General features: G+C 36.9%; 1 protein-coding gene across 1 annotated transcript in view; it reads left to right on the forward strand.

The window, feature by feature from the left end:
* The first annotated feature begins 386 nt into the window (after positions 1-386).
* The window catches only part of SNRNP200 (small nuclear ribonucleoprotein U5 subunit 200), a 111992-nt gene continuing 88791 nt past the window's right edge, over positions 387-23587 (forward strand). The window contains exons 1-18 of the mRNA XM_053718182.1: positions 387-519; positions 2317-2480; positions 2898-3069; positions 3517-3709; positions 7609-7664; positions 7780-7878; positions 7967-8119; positions 8565-8664; positions 9008-9144; positions 9225-9308; positions 12865-13038; positions 13121-13258; positions 13403-13558; positions 13954-14124; positions 14278-14471; positions 15014-15137; positions 21714-21863; positions 21958-22068. Of these exons, the coding sequence (XP_053574157.1) occupies positions 475-519; positions 2317-2480; positions 2898-3069; positions 3517-3709; positions 7609-7664; positions 7780-7878; positions 7967-8119; positions 8565-8664; positions 9008-9144; positions 9225-9308; positions 12865-13038; positions 13121-13258; positions 13403-13558; positions 13954-14124; positions 14278-14471; positions 15014-15137; positions 21714-21863; positions 21958-22068 (2421 nt within the window). The 5' untranslated portion in view covers positions 387-474. The remainder of the gene's footprint in view (positions 520-2316; positions 2481-2897; positions 3070-3516; positions 3710-7608; positions 7665-7779; positions 7879-7966; positions 8120-8564; positions 8665-9007; positions 9145-9224; positions 9309-12864; positions 13039-13120; positions 13259-13402; positions 13559-13953; positions 14125-14277; positions 14472-15013; positions 15138-21713; positions 21864-21957; positions 22069-23587) is intronic.

Genomic DNA, 23587 nt, shown 5'->3' on the forward strand with positions numbered 1-23587 from the left:
TGTGTTTTTTTCCATTTTTTCATCATATTTTATAAAAAAAATTATAGTAATTTATAAGATATGATGAAAATAATGGTATCTTTAGAAAGTCCATTTAATGGCTAGAAAAACGGTATATAATATGTGTGGGTACAGTAAATGAGTAAGGAAAATTACAGCAAAACACAAATAGCCCTGGTCACAAACGGTCAGAAAATTGAAAAGTGCTCTGGTCACTCACTAAGGGGTTAAATACATATATATATATATATATATATATATATACTTCACTTCATAACAAACAAAAGTAACAAGCGCACAAAAATGTAAAGTCATTCTTTGTTAATAAAGTTACTGTTGTGAAAAAAAAAAATCAACTGCGACTAGGTTTTGCGTAATCCGTGCGCCGGAAGTGGTGGGACCTTAGACGGAGTTCCGTCTGGATTGCGTTGTTGTACATGTGTGTAACGAAGTAGCTTTGTACCGATTTGAAGAATGGCGGATGTAACAGCTCGTAGCTTGCAGTACGAATACAAAGCGGTGAGTGCAAAACACACAGCCTTGAGATAGACGGAATTTTCCCGGCAGCGAGAAAATAGTATTTAGTTTACTAGTCTTTCAGTAGCTCAAGGGTTAATTCTGTAGACTGTTCAGAATCCGTATTAGAACAGGTGACTCTAAATTGTTTTGTGTAATGATTCTCTTTGCAAAACCCAGGCTGCTATATTTTTTTTAATGATTTTTATCCACTGCAGCCTGTACAGCGCTAATGAATGTTTTCACAAATATTGGGGGACACCTCACACACTTTATTGAACAGGCATACATAGCTAGGCTCAGTGGGTGCAATTCACTACTGGGAGCTAGCTGATGATTGGAGGCTACACACATGCCTCTTGTCATTGACTCACTCAGTGTGTTCAGCTAGGTCCCAGAAGTCCATTGCTCCCCTGGAGCTGACATTAACTATTTGTTTGCAGGTGTTAAACCCATAGTTACAGAAGAATAATTGTGCAATAATAAAATGCTCTCATACACTAGGGACACACCCCCACACACACATTTTTAATGTCCTGTTAACAAATTATCTGGAAAGTTTTCCCCTAGAATTTTAAAATGTATTTGATTAGAAAGCTTAGATTTATAACTCTATTTTCTGGCATTTGTAATTGTGGATTTTAAAAACACAAAGTTAAAGTAAAATGCATTGTTATAATGTGTGTTTCTCACTGTAGTGTTGTACTAGATAGTATGCTTTCATTTAGATTATGGCAGGGCTTGAGAAATTCGTTCATAATCTAGGTAGCTGCCCAACAATTTGATTAAGATTTTTTTTGAGTAACCACATAAATATATATTTTATATGATATTTGTTACATAAAGAAATGCACCATTAAAGAGACAGGCAAACTGATTTTTTTTATTTCTTGATTTAAAAAAATCAAACCTTTCCAATTTACTTTTATCTAATGTACACCATTCTCTTGATATCCTTTGTTGAAAAGTATACCTAGGTAGGCTTAGGAGCACAATGCACTACTGGTAGCTAGCTTACGATTTGTGGCTGCGCATATCTGCCTCTTGTCATTGGCTCACTTGATGTGTTCAACTAGCTCCCAAAAGTGTTTTGTTGCTCCTTTAACAATTGATACCAAGAGAACGAAGTACATTTGATAATAGAATTAAGTTGGAATGGTGTTTAAAATTATAGGCTCTATCTGAATAATGAAAGAAAGAAAATTGGGTTTCATGTCCCTTTATTAAAGTTAGCCAATTTTATTGGCTTTGAAAAAGGTGTTGGACAACCAAAACATTATGCTTATTTTTTTTTTATATGATCAAATGAAAGTAATTGTTTTTTACTTACTAAACAGCCAAATGGCACCCCCCTCTTGCTAAAATTTTAGCAAATATTAGGCTAAAATTAAGCTAATGTTACATTTTCCCCCAATGTTTGTGGCACAAATTTATAATTAAACCAATCTGTTACATTATGCAGTTAATAACAGAAAATATTATAATATTGCAAAGTATGTATCGCCCTCACCTGGCAACTTCATAATGCCACCCAGCTGGCAACATTTTTTGTGGATAACCCTGGATTCCTTGTCACTGTTGTGTATACATTGGTAAATTCTTTTTGATATTTTTATAATCTATAGTCATCTGAAGTAGGATAGAATGACCTCAGACTTTAAAGGGAAAAAACACATCTTTGACTGATACATTTATTTTTTTTAAATCATTAGTTTTCCCTGTATGTTTTTACTTTTTTAAGCATATGCTGTTCATGTCTTTCTTTATACATTGTTACTTTACTTTTTTTTTCTCTTTTAGAACTCTAACCTTGTACTCCAAGCCGATCGATCTTTGATAGACAGGACCCGCCGAGATGAGCCCACTGGAGAGGTGCTGTCCCTGGTGGGAAAATTGGATGGGACTCGTATGGGTGACAAAGCTCAAAAAACAAAGCCACAGATGCAGGAGGAGAGACGTGCCAAGTGAGTTCTCCCTTTAAAATAAAAACCATTATGACATTGAAATTCACTTTTGTAATACAGATTACACTTTTAATAAACCATAATATAAATTAGCCTGTATGTGTGTGTGTTATATTTAGCATCTTTTGTTTCCACTGGCTAGTGACTGAATAGTGTGTATGCACCATCCGCATGCTTGATTTCCAGTCCATCATACATTAATTTGGTATATACAACATTCAGATTCTCTCTATGTTCAAAGATCATCAACAGACGTGTTATTCTAATATTGTTTTTCAACTGTGTAACATTTTTCATTTGCATGGTACATCTAGCAAGCTTTAAGAGCACTTTTAAATGAAATATAGTCTTACATTTTTGTTTTTGCCATGACTAATAAAGTTATTTGACTGAATGATTATACATTTCCCACTCCAGGAGAAGAAAGCGAGATGAAGATAGGCATGATATTAACAAGATGAAAGGATTCACTCTGCTTTCTGAGGGTATTGATGAGATGGTCGGCATTATATATAAGCCAAAAACCAAGGAGACAAGAGAGACATATGAAGTGCTTCTTAGCTTTATTCAGGCAGCACTGGGAGATCAGGTAAGGGGTTTAATAGCAAATGCAGCTGTTATTTTGCATCATCCATGCTATACATTTGGTTGGCACAGTTTTTATATATTTTATTCAAAGATAGGGTTGGCAGAGTCAACAAACTGGGGTCAAATTCATTTAAAGGGCTTGATACAAATTTCCATTGGTATTGATTTTTTTTTTTTAACCAGTTGTTTAGGTTACAACTGGAATGTGATCTTACCCACAAGCGTTGGCAAAAGACCAGTAAAAAAAAATGTTCCTTCAAGTCAGTGAAAACCGGCTTTCATAATTTGTCTTATCATTTGAAGCAATAATTTAAAATTTCTGCAGTTATTTGGAGGGTAAAGTCCCTGATTAGTTCTTTGCTTCTATTTTTTTTATATGTCATAATTTAATTCCTTATTTATTATCCTCATTGGACTGATTGTTGCTACTGTCATTATCTTCTGCTAGCCAAGAGACATCCTGTGTGGAGCCGCAGATGAGGTGTTGGCAGTGCTGAAGAATGACAAACTCCGAGATAAGGATAGGAGAAGGGAGGTGGACCAACTCTTAGGGCAAACCGATGACACACGTTACCATGTGTTAGTGAACTTGGGCAAGAAGATTTCAGATTATGGTGGCGACAAAGAGATTCAGAATATGGGTAAGTGATGGATGGATGTGACCAGCAGTAGGTGTAGGCAGGTTGTATAATTAATGCATTTCTGTGTGGTAGAACATTTTGAGTGTATCTTTTTACATTTCAGCCAGCCCAGGTACTTTTAAACACTGTTGTTCTTTATTGTGGTTAGTTTATAGTGTCTATACAACATAACCAGTTTTCTGGCTTTGTTTTATAATTGTATTCTAGTGTGTTGTGAGTTTACACATCAATTAAGACCTTGGATGTGCATGACAAACTGCGCACATCCACTCTCCGGGGTGGATACTGATCATGTATGGTCATCCTGTGTATTCCCCTTCTGATACAAATCCTAATATGTATTTACTGTTTAATATCTTTTAAAGTGCAGTTTAACCTGAAGGAGGGGGCTCTAACGGAACCTCTATCTCCCCCCTGTTGATGGAAGAGGAATATGTGACCCTGTTATTTAAGAGCTGGGTCTACCCTTTCATATGAGGGTTCACTTTTCCTCTAGCACAGTCCCGGGGGAGCATTATTGCAGCTTTAAGGGCAATTGCGTGCATCTTTATGTGACCTTGTGTGAAATGAAATTGCTGTCTTTCTAAATGAGGTCGCAGTCATACACCCTCAAAATTGCAGGTGATTACTTGCCGCAAGTACACACGTGCAGTTTAAGAGCTCATATCCCCAACCTTAAAGTATTGGTTTCTATTGGGGGGGTCTGGTGATAAGACCCCTAATTTAAAAGAGTGAGCTCCCACAAATCAAATAAAGGATTTAATATCTATAACTATCAAGTGATTTTCATAGTAACAATGATAACTTGGCAGTAAGAGCAAGGCTTGTTGTGTTGTTGATGCCATGGTTTAAAGATCCATACTTGTCTGAACTAAGAAAAAGCTTTTAAGAATCAAAATAAATGGGTTAACTTGGAGAATGTGTAAATAATTTGGGAAATTCTATATAGAATGGATTTTTGTGAAACTCTTATGTTTTTTTAATATTGTTTTTGCTATGCTGAGTGAGTTTAGACAGGGGTAGGAGCATGCATAAATTGTCAAAATGGTTTAAACCACCGCTCTGGGAAATCTGAATATTGTGTAATCTTAAAATGTAGTTAATATTTGCATGGTTAGATTTTTATACCTATTTTTTTTTCTGTATCAATTGCAAGATGGTGCAAAAATAATACATGTTGTCTCTTGGTTTTTCAACTGTTATTGAAAAAAGTAGATATAAAATCCCAAATTTTGGTAATTTGGGAAGATGAAGTTATACTAAATGTGAGACAATAATGTTTGTTTTTTAAATAATTAGGGAAGGACTTGTGTTGCTATTTACTCCATAGAAAATTGCACAAAACTATATATTTTTTGGATTTCATATGGTAGCGTTTTTCCATTATTATTATAATTCTATAAACTAAAGTTAGCTTCTAGAAATGCTAGGCCTACTTAAAAAAACAAAACAAGGTATAACTTGTCTGGGTACAACAAATAAGCAAAGTTTAAAATGTATGTATAAATGCAATGAGGGTCAATAACTAAAGACAGTTCCAGTACAGGGGTATAAAATGGCTCAGCAGTGATGGGGTTAATTTTGTCCCGTACAACACTTAACTGAGCAGGAGCTTTAAGGGAACGTAACGCTTTGAGTTTTTAATATAAAATGTGTAACTAAATGTAAAAAAAACTTTGCAATATAATTTTAATTTTTTTTGGCCACTTTTCCTACAATTTATATTTTTAAATTGTGGGCTTTCCAATTAAATGTTGAAAGTGGAAGAGCGGAATCCAAACTTACACTGCTATATTCCACAAAGACATTGGTTGCACACCCTAGTGACTTGTTTAGAACGCTCCCTAATGTAACTAACAACTAGAAATTTAAAGTTAGATTTTAAACTCCATTTGCAACGTCAAATAATACAATAATAAACAGTTGGCTTCCTGTGTTATGTCCATTGTTCAAATATATCTGTGTAACAAAGTTACATCTATAAAAGGTTACTCTATAATACTCCAAAATAATTTACATTAGCTATTAATAACTGATACATACTTTTATCATTGAAGGGCCACTAAAGTAAAAATTTAAAGTTTCATGATTCAGATAAAGTATGTAATTTAAAAACAATTCCAGCTCTTGCCGAGCATGTGCAAAAGTGCACAGTATCTACTTACATGCATTTTGTGATTTGCTGATGGCTGTCACATGATATGGGGGGAACACAATTGGATTAACTTTGAAATTTGCAAGAAAATATTCTAGTGCTTTTTTCAAATTCAAGATAATTGCTATTGTAATGTCTTTTTATGCCTGCCTTTAAAATGTTTTTGGTTCAGTGGGTAACTAATAAGTGCATGCAATCAGCCAGACCCTACGTGAGATCACGTGAGTCAAGATACAAAATAAATAAACAAAGGTACTTTTATACTGTTTTTAATAGTTGTTTTTTTTTTTTTAAACTGGGCACTGAATTATGAAAGTTGACATTCACTTTAATGTAATACTAGTTACAATATATACAGCATGACATTTTACAAAATATATATACACCTTGCAGGTAAACAAAAAAAAAAAGCCTGAAAACGCCTTTTAAAGAGATCTAGAAATACAATTTTTTTTTTTTTTTTTTAATGGTTGGAACGCCATATCATCACAAAAAAATGTATCAAGTTGAATTCAGAGTTTTTGCACCTCAAATTGATTGGTACAGGAGCCTTTTGGGTCTATTCCAGTTTATTAGAAGTGCTTTGTACTTGTTTTCACACAGATTCATGCTCAGGCCATTCTAATTAATTAAAACATGTTTTTCACTGTCCTGGTATCATTTGATTTATTCCTTGGTATGCAAACCGTACAGCATTTCATTAGGATAAACAGATTTGAATGCCATTTGCTACTAGATTATGTTCATGGAATTAATTTTTAACCCGCTTATTCTGCAACAATGGAATTAAACAGTTTGTGGCTATAAGACAGTGGAAACCAGAGAACCACATCTCTTATAAATCTGCTAAAGGCAATATATATATATATATTTGTTTGTTTATGCCACAGATATCTATATAGTGATATCTAAATGTGTCAAATACAATATTTTCTTAAATATACAACTCAAGGGGTTGACCATTTTGATATCAAGGAGCTTTGGCTTATTGTAAGCCATTTTCAAATCTGTGGAACAAATATAGTTTGAGGTTTTGCTGCAGGTAGGAATATATAGCTAGCTTTTCCTGTGATGGTTTTTTTTTTTTTTTAAAGGGACAGTCTACACCTTAGTCATCTTAAAGACTTACTTTAGATTAAGCTTTCTATATCATGCAGCAGTAACAGTAAAAAGTTATTTAAAATGACTATTGTTTCTGGTCACTTTGAAAGGGCTGCCAAGCTCGGCCCACTGATGACATCATTATCCGGGCTGAATTAAAGGCTCCACTAGTTTGATTCAACAGACTGTCAGTACTTTTCAGCAGAGTGCACAGATGCAGCCCAGATCATGATGTCATCAGTGGGCTGAACTTAGCAGCCATTTCAAAGTGACCAGAAACACTATTCATTTAAAAATAAAATGTTTTACTGTTCCGGCTGCATAATATAGAAAGGGTGCAGGAGGCTATTTGCAGCTTAATCTAAGGTAAAACTATAAGGTGACTAAGGTGTAGACTGTCCCTTTAATACATTTTCACAAGCTCCAGAAAAAGAGTATTATTACTGATCTGAAAGCTTTCAGTTTGCTGTCATTTAAAAAAAAAAAAAAAAAAAAAAAGTTTGTCAGCAGTATCAGCCTAAAAAAACATTAAATTGAGACAAACATTATACACTTTTTACATAGATATGAATTTGAAAAAAGGACACGCCAATCCCTTGTTTACTTTTCAATCTAGAACTTACAATTTCTTTTCTCTGTTCAGATGACAACATTGATGAAACCTATGGAGTCAATGTGCAGTTTGAATCTGATGAAGAGGTAAGTGCTTTAAGTATAAACATTTGGTTACTGTTGCAAATGATTAAAAAGGATAATATATGTGGTTGCATCAAAGTAAAAAAAAATAAAAATCAAATTTTTGCTTGTTTTTCAGGAAGGAGATGAAGATGTGTACGGAGAGGTGCGGGATGAAGCATCTGATGATGATATGGAAGGAGATGAAGCTGTTGTGCGTGGAACCTTAACGGCCAACGTAAGGAGTCATTTCCATCTGTTCCTTTGTAGTTATGATATAGTGGTCCATGTTTTTTGTTGGTAAACCTGAGTTTTTATTTTTATAGCTTGTGACATCCGGCGAACTAATGAGTTCAAAGAAAAAGGACCTTCACCCCCGAGACATTGATGCTTTCTGGTTACAGAGACAGCTCAGCCGCTTTTATGATGATGCCATTGTATCTCAGAAGAAAGCAGATGAAGTTATGGAGATCCTCAAGGTACTGAGATGAGAAATGTAATATCGAGGGCTTAGCCTGGTTAGTTTGCCCATTTCTATCTTCTAAATAATCTACAGCATTGATTTGCCTAAGAAGGGAGCTTTTGACCCTTTAGGTGCTTGTTGTGCATATTATCTAATCTAATTTTGATGCAAAAAATGAAATACTCATTTGTTAAAGTATATTATTTTTATATTTGCGTCCCTTGCTTTAATATGTGTTTAACCCCACAAAGGGGCTAAACGCACCTAAAGTCCAATCGCAAAAAAATAATTTGTGTCTATAAAAGCAAACCTAAAGGAACAATTTGCCATACATTTGAAATTCTGCAGCAGTCTGCTTGACATTAAGAGGGAAGCTAAATATATAGTACAGCGTCTTTTAAAATCCATGCTAAATTGTTATTGGATTTGAGAATGGTTCTCTATTTATGTGATGTTTTCAGACTGCAGGAGATGACCGCGAGTGTGAAAACCAGTTGGTTTTGCTGCTGGGATTCAACACTTTTGATTTCATCAAAGTGCTCCGGCAGCATCGTATGATGAGTGAGTATTAAGCCTTATTAATTGGTTGCTTCATAGAACTTTTGTTTTATTTTTTTCATGATTTAACAATACCCTTTCCCCACCTTGCATATTTTACTTTTTAATGTTGCTAAATATCTTGCTTCATTGAATCTATATTGTGTCCTTGATTTCTTAAATTTGAGGTTTTTCATTTTTCTTTTTTGCTTCACTTTTTCCTCACTCTTATGGAACTTATTTTAATTTTATTATTCTATCTGTGTATAAACCCTTGTATATGCTAAAGTGTAAATTAACTCAATTGTTTCCTACCTGGTTCATGATCTTGAACTTCTGTAATAATTTTGAACTTTTCCTTCCTCAGTTCTGTTCTGTACTCTTCTGGCCAGCGCTCAAAGTGAAGCAGAAAAAGAAAGGATTATGGGAAAAATGGAAGCCGACCCAGAATTATCTAAGTATCTCTACCAGCTAAATGAAACTGAAAAGGAGGATCTAATTCGGGTGAGGACGTGTTTTCTAGAAGTTTAGAAATACTATTAATCAAAACACCACTTACCAAATAATGGGTTTTCTCTTTTCAGGAAGAACGTTCACGAAGGGAAAGGGTCAGACAGTCACGTGTTGACACTAATCTAGAAAGCATGGAAATGGAACAGGGCGGGGAGGTAAGAGACTGTCTCATTATTATACACACAACTTGATCATATCAAGAAAATAACTAAAGAGTAAAAAAGCAGTGGTTGTCACACACGAGAAAACACCAGTATGTGGCCTGAATTTGTTAGCAATTTGGAAGACCATTTTTTTTTTTATTATTATTATTATTATTATTATTATTATCAGGTATTTGTAGAGCGCCAGTGGATGGTACACTAAGCGCCTGCCTCAAAAAGACCCTGGCTCTGGATATTGACTCCTAGTAGTCAATAAAATAGATAAATGGAACTTGAAACCAAAGCGCCTGAAAGGCTGGGTCTGTGTGAATGAATAACCTTAAAATTATAAAAAAAATTACACTTTTAATTTCTTACAAACATGGATCCATGTTACAAACAGACATACATGATATAAAAACAGTCTAAAAAACAGTATATAAATCTTCAAACACTATGAAAATCTTCAAACAGTTTAAAATTCGTAGCTGATTCTCTTGTGGGTGACTAGTACAGATTGGACTAATCCCCTTTCTAAGTTAGATTAGCCTAGATGACTAAAATTGTTGTTAGCTTTCTAAATCCTTGCTAAAGGTAAATAATGAAACTAAGTGCTAGAAGAAAGAATAGCAATTTCTTCTGTGTACCCTACCAAATAAAAAATGGTCTAGTAGTGATGTCAATAAAGAGGTAAAAGAGTGTATAAATCAATAATGGATAAACAAACCTTCAATCAAATGATAATAGTGAAAATTCAGTAAATACTAGATAATGCAAAACAATTGTGAAACAAAAATTGTGAATATTCAGAAATAAAAATAAAAAATGTTAAAACATGTCACTAAGAACAATAAACAGTCCTCAAAAAATAAGTGTTAATCCAAATGGTAGTGTTCATTCCATACAAAAAAGAAACGTGGTGAAAAAATCAGTGGCCACTGTAATAAACAACAAAAAGTATATAGTAGAACTTGTTCCTAATAGATCCTGTGAAGAAAAATTGTCTGCAACCTTAGCAGTACCGGGAAGTGGTGGTGTATCAAAATCTCGTCAGGGGCCCGGCCGACCCAAATCTTACCTAAAGTAGAAAACAAACACACAATAGTGCAGAGCGTAATGTCCCAAGTAAAGTAGAAGGAGGAAGACTCACCAGTCGACGCGTTTCGGTCTGTGCTAGACCTTTTTCAAGCCTTGAAAAAGGTCTAGCACAGACCGAAACGCGTCGACTGGTGAGTCTTCCCGGTACTGCTAAGGTTGCAGACAATTTTTCTTCACAGGATCTATTAGGAACAAGTTCTACTATATACTTTTTGTTGTTTATTACAGTGGCCACTGATTTTTTCAAATTTCTCTTTTTTTCACCATGTTTCTTTTTTGTATGGAATGAACACTACCATTTGGATTAACACTTATTTTTTGAGGACTGTTTATTGTTCTTAGTGACATGTTTTAACATTTTTTATTTCTGAATATTCACAATTTTTGTTTCACAATTGTTTTGCATTATCTAGTATTTACTGAATTTTCACTATTATCATTTGATTGAAGGTTTGTTTATCCATTATTGATTTATACACTCTTTTACCTCTTTATTGACATCACTACTAGACCATTTTTTATTTGGTAGGGTACACAGAAGAAATTGCTATTCTTTCTTCTAGCACTTAGTTTCATTATTTACCTTTAGCAAGGATTTAGAAAGCTAACAACAATTTTAGTCATCTAGGCTAATCTCACTTAGAAAGGGGATTAGTCCAATCTGTACTAGTCACCCACAAGAGAATCAGCTACGAATTTTAAACTGTTTGAAGATTTTCATAGTGTTTGAAGATTTATATACTGTTTTTTTAGACTGTTTTTATATCATGTATGTCTGTTTGTAACATGGATCCATGTTTGTAAGAAATTAAAAGTGTAATTTTTTTTTATAATTTTAAAGTTATTCATTCACACAGACCCAGCCTTTCAGGCGCTTTGGTTTCAAGTTCCATTTATCTATTTGTAGAGCGCCAACAGATTCCGCAGCGCTGATCTTTTCATGTTTTCTAGTCCTTCAGGTCTTTAAGATGTGAAATCCAATTGATCAGAATTTACTTATACATTTATAGTTTTTTTTTTCTTTTGGTTTCCATGGGCTTTGGCAATTCTAATATATATTATATATTTTTCAATAAATTACCCAATTACTATTTTCCAAAACACATTGGTGCCACTAATCTTCCCCAGCCCCTTTTTGTTTGGGGACTGTTCAACACCAGTATTTCACACGGTCATAAAAAAATGTTTTTAGCAGCTTTTTAAATTCAGCACATTTGACTTGCTTCAAAGCCTATTTAAGCCTGCTTCAAGTTTCTTTACACAGATCACCCCCCCAGTGTGTTACTTGAATGTGCCAATTTCAAAAGTTAAGAAACCTGAACATATTTCCTTTTTTTTTGCCAAGTATAAAAGTTAAAATTTAAGTTCGAATCACACTTTTTAAGAGGATAGGAAATTCAAAATTAAACTTGCATGATTTATATAGTGCATGTTATGTTGAGACACTTTTAAATTTACTTCTATTTTCAAATGTACTTTGTTCTTTTGATATCCATTGTTAAAAAATATTTACATATCCTACACTAGTGGGAGCTAGCCGGTGATTAGTGCCTGCACATATTTTTCCCTTGTGATTGGCTGACAAAATGTGTTTAGCTAGTTCTCAGTAGTGCATTATGTTAAGGGAATAAGGCAGATTTTATATTAAAAGTAAACTGGAATGTTGTTTAAAATGTTCTATCTGAATCCTGAAAGAAATTTGGTTTCCTGTCCCTTTTAAACCAAGATACTTACACAATGTATGATCATGAATGATTGCAATGATGTGTTTGGCGGTTTAAACATGCAATAAATCAAAATATTAGATTATTAATTGCACACATCAGGAATTAGTAGTAGTAGTATGATTCAAGTGAAAGAAAAAAAAATATTCAAGCGTTGGAAAATCTTCATTAATATTAACTTAGCAGTGGGTGCATATATTTGGCTTACAAAAAGTCCTCTGAAAAATTCTTTAAAAAAATCTATTAACAATCATAGCATATGATATGCTTGCTTGTTATAGTTATATTATTTTCTAAGCATAGGCTAAATTTTCAGATTTGGCATTTGCTTGCTAAACAAAAGCTGAAAATGGCCACAGGCAGCGGAATACAGCTCTTTCTCGCCAAAAATGCCACACACAAAGATCTATATTTGCATTTAGATTTCGCCCACGCCTATTTTCTAATTCAAGCAGTGTTTTTTTTGTTTTGTTTTTTTTTACTCTTTGTTACAATTTTTTCTTTTTTGGAACCCAAAGAGCTTGTACACTTTTATTACAAGAGCAATTTCTTATGTATAAATGTGTTCTTTGGTTTTTGAGATCTGAGTTTGTTCGGAACTGTTGCTTTATTTTATGCATTATGGCAATATGTCCACTTGCCTATTTTGAAGTTTGTCAATCTAAATTTGTTTTATTTTGTCTTACCTTTTTGGATTTTCAACAAAAGCTGAAATTGATCAGTCTGGTTTAAACTTTCTCCTTCAGGCTTTTGCACCTCGTCAAGTATTGGATCTGGAGGATTTGGTTTTTGCTCAAGGTAGTCACTTCATGGCCAACAAACGATGCCAACTGCCAGATGGCTCCTTCAGGCGTCAGCGCAAAGGCTATGAAGAAGTGCATGTACCAGCATTGAAGCCCAAACCATTTGCTGCTGACGAGGTAAGTGAAATATCTCTCCTGACTTAGCAGCTTGATCCTTAATTCTCCTTGCTGGCATTTATGTCTTGCTAATTTTTTGCAGCAACTTATGGCAGTGGATAAGCTTCCCAAATACGCTCAGGCTGGCTTTGAGGGCTTCAAAACACTGAACAGAATTCAGAGTAAATTATTTAAAGCTTCTATGGAAACGGATGAGAACTTGCTGCTCTGTGCTCCCACTGTAAGTTTACCTATATTGTACCCTTTGAAAATGATTGATATTGAAAATCTTTGTATGGTTTTATTAGAATGCCCTTCACAACTGCTTAGATGTAAACATAGCAATCTGTTTTCTGTTAACAACACTCTCTTGTCTGCCTTTTAGGGAGCTGGTAAGACAAACGTGGCCCTGATGTGCATGCTCCGGGAGATTGGGAAACACATAAACGTTGATGGCACTATCAATGTTGACAACTTCAAAATAATTTATATCGCTCCCATGAGGTCTTTGGTACAAGAGATGGTGGGAAGCTTTAGTAAGGTGAGTGTTCTTTATATCTGTTATTAAAGGGACACTCGAGTCAAAATAAACTTCTATGATTCAGATAGAGCATGCAGTTTTAAGACACTTTCAAATTTACTTCCGTTATTTAATTTTGCACAGTCTTTTTATATATACGCCTTTTTTTGGGGAACAAGATCCTACTGAGCATGTGCACAAGCTCACAGGGTACACGTATAATAGTCTGTGATTGGCTGATGTCTGTCACGTGTTACAAGGGGCCAGAAAATGGGAGAGAAAAAAATAAAAATCTACCGCTTATTTGAAATTCAGAATTATGCACTTGTTAATTATGCAATTTTTCTGCATTGAGTGGTTCTTTTTATTCACTGCTGTCATACCTTAGCTAACTTTGCCACACTACGTTTCTCTAGCGCTTGTCTACATATGGCATCACTGTAGCAGAGTTGACTGGAGATCACCAACTATGTAAAGAGGAAATTAATGCTACTCAGATCATTGTATGTACTCCAGAAAAATGGGATATCATCACTCGCAAAGGAGGAGAAAGGACGTATACACAACTTGTGCGTCTCATTATTTTGGTAAGTTTTATTAAAGCATAAGGTGAGAACGTTCATTGTTACTCTTAGGCATTTTATCCTTTTTTTTTTTTTTTTTTTTTTAATTTTAAAAAAAATATACTTCATTATACTTCAAATGTAATATTAAGATTACATCAAGTTGCTTTTTCTCAGGATGAAGTCCACTTGCTGCATGATGATAGAGGACCAGTGCTGGAGTCATTGGTGGCCAGAGCTATTCGCAACATTGAGATGACTCAGGAGGATGTGAGGCTGATCGGACTAAGTGCCACACTTCCAAACTATGAGGATGTGGCCACTTTCCTTCGTGTGGACCCTGCCAAGGGGCTCTTTTACTTTGACAACAGGTGCCTAATTGAAACATAGTGCGGGCTAAAAAGAAATGTGATATGTGTTTCAGTAGAAATGTCCATAAGGTTGGTTGGTCCTTTCAATAATAAATTATGTTTCAGATTGACACAAAGTTAAAAGGTCATAATAGTTGAAAAATGACATACTCTAATTCATTATAACATGTCATTTTAAGACTATCGACCCTACACTAATGTGTATTTAACCTATTCAAAAGGGGTTAAACACACAGAAGTGTCGCTTGGGACCTTCAGGTGCACTGCTGGTTCACCGCGGAAACTGCCGGTGATCCAATCGGCAGTGCTAGTTGCCCGTCTGAATTGTGCGAATTGGAGCATATATTTTTTTTTTGTTTTCTATTATGCCCCTTTTAAAATATTTACCAAATTAGCATTGCAATAAATGTCGATGGGTTATAAATAAATTGATACATTTATACACGCATATAGACATGTATAATCATACTGTATATAAAATAACTTGTCTACTTGTTCAGTAGAAGAACTTTATAGAGAATTTGTTCTTCCTCTGTTCCTAGTTTTCGTCCAGTTCCTCTTGAGCAGACTTATGTGGGTATCACAGAGAAGAAGGCAATCAAACGCTTCCAGATTATGAATGAAATTGTGTATGAAAAGATCATGGAGCATGCCGGAAAGAACCAGGTTTGTTTATTTAACAAGGAAGGGAACTTTACATTTTTTTGATGGCGGTAGCTACATATGAATTCTTGTGTTAAAATAGCATGGCCTGTTTTATTAGAGAATTTTTATTTTTAAACAAATTATATATATATATATATATATATATATATATATATATATGTATATAAATGTATGTGTGTGTGTATATATATATATATATATATATATATATATCTATATCTATATATCAATCATGTCACCTCAAGTGCCTTTTTTTCTATAGAAAACAGATATAGTTTGGCTAGCCTCTCCTCATAGCTTAGATTCTCCATTCCCCTTATTAGTTTTGTGGCCCTTCTCTGATCTTTTTCAAAGTCTACAATGTCTTTTTTTTTTTTTTTAGATTGGTCCCCCCCCCCCCTTAAGAACTGCACTCCATACTCAAGGAGAGGTCTTAACAGGGACTTATATAGGGACAGAATTATGCTTTCCTCCCTTTCATCAATACCTCATTTAATACATGATAGTAGTATTTTATTAGCCTTAGAAGCCACTGCCCTGCATTGTGCGCCCATCTTTAGCATATCAATACTCTCAAATCCCTTTCCTCCTCTGATTTGCTAAGTTTAGTACCATTTAAATAACGCTTGCTTATTTTTACGGCCAAAATATAGAACCTTGCATTTTCCAGTATTAAATCTAATTTCTTTCTAATGACACAATGAGTCCATGGATCATCTAATTACTATTGGGAATATCACTCCTGCCCAGCAGGAGGTGGCGAAGAGCACCACAGCAAAGCTGTTAAATATCACCTCCCTTCACTCCAACCCCAGTCATTCTCTTTGCCTACATTAGAGCAAGGAAGTGGTTAAGTTAGGTGTTAGGAAAGATTCTTCAAGCAAGATTTTATTATTTTTCAGCAGTGCAAGATTGTGCTGTTTTGTTCTAGGGTGTAGCCGTAGTCCATATCAGTCTCTTCAGTAGAGCAGTGGTGGCTTTAAAGCAATGGGAACTTGTGGGACATAATTCTCACTGCGCCTCCCATGTATTAATGCTGCCCTAAGCATGCAAGCCTGAGTAAGGTTACTCAGTCTGTGTTTCTATCCACAGGTCCATGTGAGGGAACTGGCCTCTCAAACCTAGTGAGCTGCCATGCTGCCTGGCAGAAGTCTTAAGTGCCAACTTTAATTTTTTCTGGGACACACATACAGAGAAAAAGATAGCACTTTCACATTTAAAAATTTGGGGACAAGTCACATTCACCTATTATAGGGGAATGTTTATTAAGGGCAGCAGAGCAGGCACTGGGGACACGGAGAATCTGGCTCAGTGATGGTGGGGTACGTTTTTTAACTTACTCCAGACGGCTGTGATAATACATTTAGCCGATCGGGAGTTTCATGTGGTTACGCCCGCGATGGGCGGAGTTAGATTCGGCGGCAGTTCCTATTGCGTGCCTTTTTTTGGTCTGGTGTCACTTCCTGTGTTCCGCATTGGAAATCAGCTGCGTCACAGATTAAGCAGCGTTGCGGTTACGGACCGTAATCGTTAAAATATTTTAGACCGGATCAACTAGAAGTCACATACTTCGTAGGCAGGCAGGTAAGCACCTCAGCAGGTCTAAGCTGAGGTGTAGCGTTGTCTTGAGGTGTTATTTGGGGGCCATTGTTTATTTCAAATGACAGAAAAATAAAGCAGTAACTATTTTTTTTTGGGGGGGGGGGGGCTATTTTCTAAATAAAAATATCAATTTGGTCTGTTTATTGGTGAATAAAAATGGACCAAGAAACCCTGCAAGATGTTACATGTTCTTTATATTTTGATGCTAATGTAGAACTACCAATCCCTTTCTGTTCCTCATGTATTGAGAGAACTTTACATTACAGGGATAGACTTTTTCCTGAGCCAACATTGTCTAAGGCGGATACTGTTCAGGAGTCTTCTGACAATGTTCAAGATATGCCGCAACTTTCTCCTCATATGTCCCAAAATTTAGGGATATGTCCCATACCTCCAGTGCCCTGCGCTTCCTCTATTACTCCACCTGGAGTTACCTTGCAAGACATCGCTTCCCTAATGTCATCAGCGGTATCTAATGCGTTGTCTGCTTTTCCCATGCTGCAGAGAAAGCGCAAGAGGAAATGTAATCAATCTGTGAATAAGGTTGCTGACAACAGTAGTGGCTATTCCGAATGTTTCTTCCCAGAAATCTGAAGAGAAAGATACTTCGGTAGCATCTGAGGGTGAAATCTCAGACAGTGTAATACCTTTAACTGATATTGAAGTTGTTTCTTTCAGGTTTAAGCTTGAACACCTCCGTTTGTTACTTAAGGAGGATTTAGCTTCCCTGGATAACTCCGACACTACCGTCGTAGTCAATCCTAAAAAGTCTAGTAAACTAAACAAGTACTTTGACATGCCCTCCATGGTTGAGGTATTTCCTGTACCAGATAGGGCTACAGAGATTATTGCTAAGGAATGGGAAAGACCAGGTATCCCTTTTTCTCCATCCCTTATATTTAAAAAGATGTTTCCTATAGCAGGCTCTATCAAGGAGTTTTGCAGACGGTACCCAAAGTGGAAGGGGCAATTTCCACGCTAGCCAAGAGAACAACTATTCCCATAGAGGATAGTTGTTCCTTTAAGGATCCTATGGATAAGAAGTTAGAGGGGTTGCTCAAGAAAATGTATGCACACCAGGGTTTACAATGGCAACCTGCGGTTTGTATTGCTACTGTCACTAGTGCGGCAGCATACTGGTTTGATGCGTTGTCTGATTCTATTCGGACAGACACTCCCCTTGAAGAAATCCAGGATAGGATAAAGGCCCTTCCTTTATCACGGATGCTTCCCTTCAGGTTATTAAGCTAGGAGCCAAGATTTCTGGTTTTGCCGTACTGGCCTGCAGAGCTTTATGGTTAAAATCTTGGTCTGCGGAATGTGTCATCTAAGTCTAAACTTTTGGATATTCCTTACAAGGGAAAGACCTTGTTTGGGCCGGGCTTGACGGAAATAATTTCTGACATTACAGGAGGAAAGGGCCATTTCCTCCCTCAGGATAAGAAAAATAAACAAAAGGCACGTCGGAGTATTTTTCGTTCATTTCGAAATTTCAATGGAAAGCCTTCCTCTCCCTCTTCCAAGCAGGAGCAGTCCAAGCCTTCCTGGAGGCCCAATCAGTCTTGGAACAAGGGAAAACAATCCAAAAAGCCTGCTATTGAATAAAAAGCAGCATGAAGGGCCTGCCTCCGATCCGGGACCGGATCTTGTGGGGGCAGACTTTCCTTCTTCACTCAGGCTTTTGTTTGAGATGTTCAGGATCCTTGGGCGGTGGACATCGTGTCCCAGGGATACAAACTAGAGTTCAAGACCTTTCCTCCCAGGGGCAGGTTTCTGCTTTCAATATTATCTGTAGACCAGACTTAAAGAGAGGCATTCTTGCACTGTGTTCGGGACCTCTCCATCCTGGGAGGGATAGTTCCTGTTCCGATGCAGGAACGGGGTCTGGGGTTCTATTCCAATCTGTTCGTTGTTCCCAAAAAGGAGGGAACCTTCAGACCTATTTTTGATCTCAAGAGTCTAAACCATTTCCTCAGAGTGCCGTCCTTCAAGATGGGAAACTATTCGTTCCATTCTTCCTTTTGTCCAAGAGGGTCAATTTATGACAACGGTAGATTTAAAGGACGCGTACCTGCATGTTCCCATCCACAGGGACCATCACAAGTTTTTAAAGTCTGCATTTCTAGACAAACGCTTCCAGTTCGTGGCTCTTCCATTCAGCCTTGCCACAGCTCCCAGAATTTTCTCAAAGGTTCTGGGATCCCTGTTGGCGGTGCTCCGATTACGGGGCATTGCAGTGGCGCCTTATCTGGAAAACATTCTATTTCCGGCGCCATCCTTTCATCAAGCAAGATCTCACACGGAAATGTTGTTATCTTTCCTGCGATCTCACGGTTGGAAGGTAAATTTGGAAAAGAGTTCCTTTGTTGCAAATTCAAGGGTAATTTTCTTGGGAACTATAATAGATTCCTTATCAATGACATTTTTTCTGACAGAAGTCAGGAAATCAAAGATTTTCGATTCTTGCCTAGTGCTTCAGTCCTCTCCTCTGCCATCAGTGGCTCAGTGCATGGAGGTAATCGGTCTGATGGTAGCGGCTATGGACATCATCCCGTTTCCACCTCAGACCTTTGCAGTTATGCATGCTCAGGCAGTGGAGCGGAGATTATGCGGCACCTTGGAATTTCAGTCTTGCATACCTATTTCCTCCGTTTGCTCTTCTACCTCGGGCATTGCTCGATTCAAGCAGGAGAGTGTGTTGGTGATCCTCATTGCACCAGCAAAGGCCTTGCAGGATTTGGTATGCAGACCTGGTGGACATGTTATCTCTTCCACCTTGGAGACTTCCGTTGAGGAAGGACCTTCTACTTCAAGGGCCCTTCCTTCATCCAAATCTAGTTTCTCTGAAGCTGACTGCTTGGAGATTGAACGCTTAATTTTATCCAAGCGTGGATTTTCGGAATCGGTCATTGAGACCATGATTAAGGCTCATAAACCTGTGACTAGAAAGATTTACCATAAGATATGGTGTAAATATCTATATTGGTGTGAATCCAAGGGCTACTCTTGGAGTAGAGTTAGGATTCCTAGAATTCTGTCCTTTCTCCAAGAAGGCTTGGAGAAGGGTTTATGGGCAAGTTCCCTAAAGGGTCAAATATCTGCTGTGTCTATTTTGCTACATAAACGTCTGGCAGACGTCCCAGACGTGCAATCGTTTTGTCAGACCTTGGTCAGGATCAGGCCTGTGTTCATGCCAGTTATTCCTCCCTGGAGTCTTAACTTAGTTCTTAAGGTTCTTCAAGGGGCTCCGTTTGAGCCTATGCATTCCTTAGATATTAAGTTGTTATCTTGGAAAGTTTTGTTTCTTGTTGCTATTTCATCTGCTCGTAGAGTGTCAGAGCTCTCGGCATTACAGTATGAGTCTCCTTACCTTATTTTTCATTCGGATAAGGTGGGTTTGCGTAATAAGTTAGGGTTTCTCCCTAAAGTAGTTTCAGACCTGAACATTAATCAGGAGATTGTTGTTCCTTCCTTGTGTCCTAATCGTTCTTCTCAAAAGGAACGTCTTTTGCGCAATCTGGATGTGGTGCGTGCATTAAAATTCTATTTACAGGCGACTAAGGATTTTCGTCAGTCTTCTGCTCTGTTTGTGGTATTCTCTGGGAAACGTAAGGGGCAGAAAGCTACGGCTACTTCTTTTTCTTTGTGGCTGAAGAGTATCATTCGCTTTGTCTATGAAACTGCTGGACAGCAGCCTCCTGAGAGAGTTACGGCTCATTCTACGAGGGCCGTTTCCTCTTCCTGGGCATTCAAAAATGAAGCTACTGTGGAACAGATTTGCAAGACTGCAACTAGATCCTTTCTTCACACTTTTTCAAAATTCTATAAATTTGACTCTTTTTGCCTCGGCTGAGGCCTCTTTTGGGAGAGGTTCTTCAAGCAGTGGTGCCTTCCGTTTAGGTTCCCTGTCTTGTCCCTCCCTTATCTGTGTACTCTAGCTTGGCTATTGATTCCCAATAGTAATTAGATGATCCGTGGACTCATCGTGTCATTAGAAAGAAAACAAAATTTATGCTTACCTGATAAATTTCTTTCTTTCTTGACACGATGAGTCCACGGCCCTCCCTGTTCTTTGGACAGGTTGTTGGTATTTTATAAACTTCAGACACCTCTGCACCTTATTGCTTCCTTTCTCTCCTTTGCTTCGGTCGAATGACTGGGGTTGGAGGGAAGGGAGGTGATATTTATAGGCTTTGCTGTGGTGCTCTTTGCCGCCTCCTGCTGGGCAGGAGTGATTTTCCCAATAGTAATTAGATGATCCGTGGACTCATCGTGTCAAGAAAGAAATTCATTTATCAGGTAAGCATAAATTTTGTTTTTTCCATTTACCTGCCCATTCTTCTCATTTTTGTGTAGACCCCCCTTGTAAACCAATTTCATCCTGCACTGACCAGATGACCTTATTGAACTTTGTATAATCTGCAAAAATAGAGATGTTGCTATTTAATCCTTGCTCCAAGTCATTAATTAAAAAATATTAAAAGGAACAGGGCATAGTACTGATCCTTGGGGAACTCCACTCATTATTTTTGTCCAATCTAAGTATGATCCCATTTACTACTACCCAGTGCTCCCTGTCTTTTATCCAGTTATTAATCTATAAGCTAAAGTAAAAGTAAATTGGATTTTTTTTTTTATTTTTTTTTTACGTTATGCTCTGAATCACTAAAGAAAATTATTGTGTTTTATATCCCTTTAACCATGTGTTAAAAACTTTTGCCGGGATTACGCAGTTATATGCAAGCTATAGCGCAATAATAAAATCCTGTAACACATTCGTTTAAAAAAACAAACAAACATTTTCTTCACTGTTTATATAAAATGTTTGTATAATAATGGTTTTACAGTCACTCCTCACCCTTTGCATTACATGCACTTTGTACAACGTTTAGGGTGAAGTGTGCACACAAATTTACAGACTGACAAAAAGCTCTGTGGTAAACAATGTTAGTTTTATATACTTTTTCCATTTAGGTCTTGGTGTTTGTACATTCAAGGAAGGAAACTGGCAAAACAGCCCGTGCTATCAGGGACATGTGCCTGGAGAAAGATACCCTTGGACTCTTCTTGAGAGAGGGATCTGCCTCCACTGAAGTCTTGCGTACAGAAGCAGAGCAGTGCAAGGTAAGGGATTTGATTTTTCTCTCTCTGGTAAAGTTGTGTACCATAACTATTCTATGGCCTCATAACCAGCTGTGTTTTTATTTATTTAATTAAGAACTTGGAACTGAAGGATCTCCTTCCGTATAGCTTTGCTATTCACCATGCTGGTATGAGTCGTGTAGACAGGACTCTGGTGGAAGATCTGTTTGCCGACAAACATATTCAGGTGAGTACCTCAGTATTTTGTTTATTTAACATTAATTAAACCTAAGGGGAAATTTGTGTTGGTAGCAATGTAATTTTGTGTTTTGCAGCTCAAAGTAAAAATTGTGATTAAAAAAAAAAGTATTGAAAGAGCATCATTTTTTTAATCGTGCTGAAAATATTTATTTTGCCTGAAAACATGTTGTGTAAAGTTTACATTTAAGTTTTCATTATTTATGTATGTACTACTATTACTCACAGGCTAATAAGAATTATTCCACATCTGTGATAGTATAGAGGGTAACCTATATCTATATATCTGTCGCTCACTGTTACAAAAAAGAGAATTGGCTCCAACTAAGCAAGAAAAATGGCTCATTTTGGTGTGCAGGTTGCACAACATGTAGTGCTATAGTACCTAGATATACTTTTGGCCACCCACATACAAATAAAATATATACCATCCAACATTTGTATTGTATTTGTTGAACTGCAGCTGCGGGAGGTTTTATGTTGGCAAAACCTCAGATGATGCTAGGGTGCGGTTTGCCAACCACAGATCATCTATCAGAAATGCCATTAAAAACAAGAAGAGTGACCAGCTAGTGGCAAGGCACTTTATGGAGGCTGGCCACACAGTCGGTGACCTTCGGTTTGTCTTTATAGATCATATCCCCCCCATTGAAATGTGGGGGTGATAGGAACAAGGTACTTTTACAAGTAGATTCACCATTTGAACACTCTACAGCCCAATGCACTAAACACCATCATTGACTGGCACTGCTTTTTATAACTTGAGTACCTGCTTTTGATTACTTGAGTGCCTGCACTGTTGATTTTAATGGAGGTCTATGTTCCATGTATGATAACATTCTTATAATTCTATCTGGCTTTCTAACGTCAGTAATTTGTACCTGTTTAATTTAATGGAGGTCTATGTTCCATGCAGGAAAATACCCCCTATAATCCTTTCTGCCTTTCCAATGTCATTACTATGTACCCCAGTATAGGGTTTCTTGTTAATTGGGGCTGGTGTTTCATCCCTTCTCTTATTTGGCATAGGTGCCTGTAGGTTTTGAACCCTATAGAGATTGTGTATTTCAGACTAATGATCTTTGGGTAATCGGTTCTGATAAATAGATGCACACTATCTTGACATATGTGCTTTTACACAGTGTGCCTAGAGATAGTTTGAGGGTATGGCCATAATACCGTCCACTGTAGGCAGTCGTAAAGGTCAATCTTCGTATCTTTTATTTTCCACACAGCTCTCAGTGGTCACTGATTTGGGACTTCGGAGCTGTGTGGAAAATAAGAGATACGAAAAGATTGACCTTTACGACTGCCTACAGCCCCACTATAAGTAAGATAGGCGCAAGCCTGGATCAACATTGGCATATTATCAAGAGTGACCCTACCCTCCCATTTGTTTAGTGGGACCATCCCAGAGTAGGCTACAAAAGAAATAAAAATCTCAAGGATGCTCTTATGATTACTGATCCGGCTCATTGCTACACTCCATCCAATTGGCTACAGCGGAA

This window comes from Bombina bombina, chromosome 6, assembly GCF_027579735.1.
Source record: "Bombina bombina isolate aBomBom1 chromosome 6, aBomBom1.pri, whole genome shotgun sequence".
NCBI lineage: Eukaryota > Metazoa > Chordata > Amphibia > Anura > Bombinatoridae > Bombina > Bombina bombina.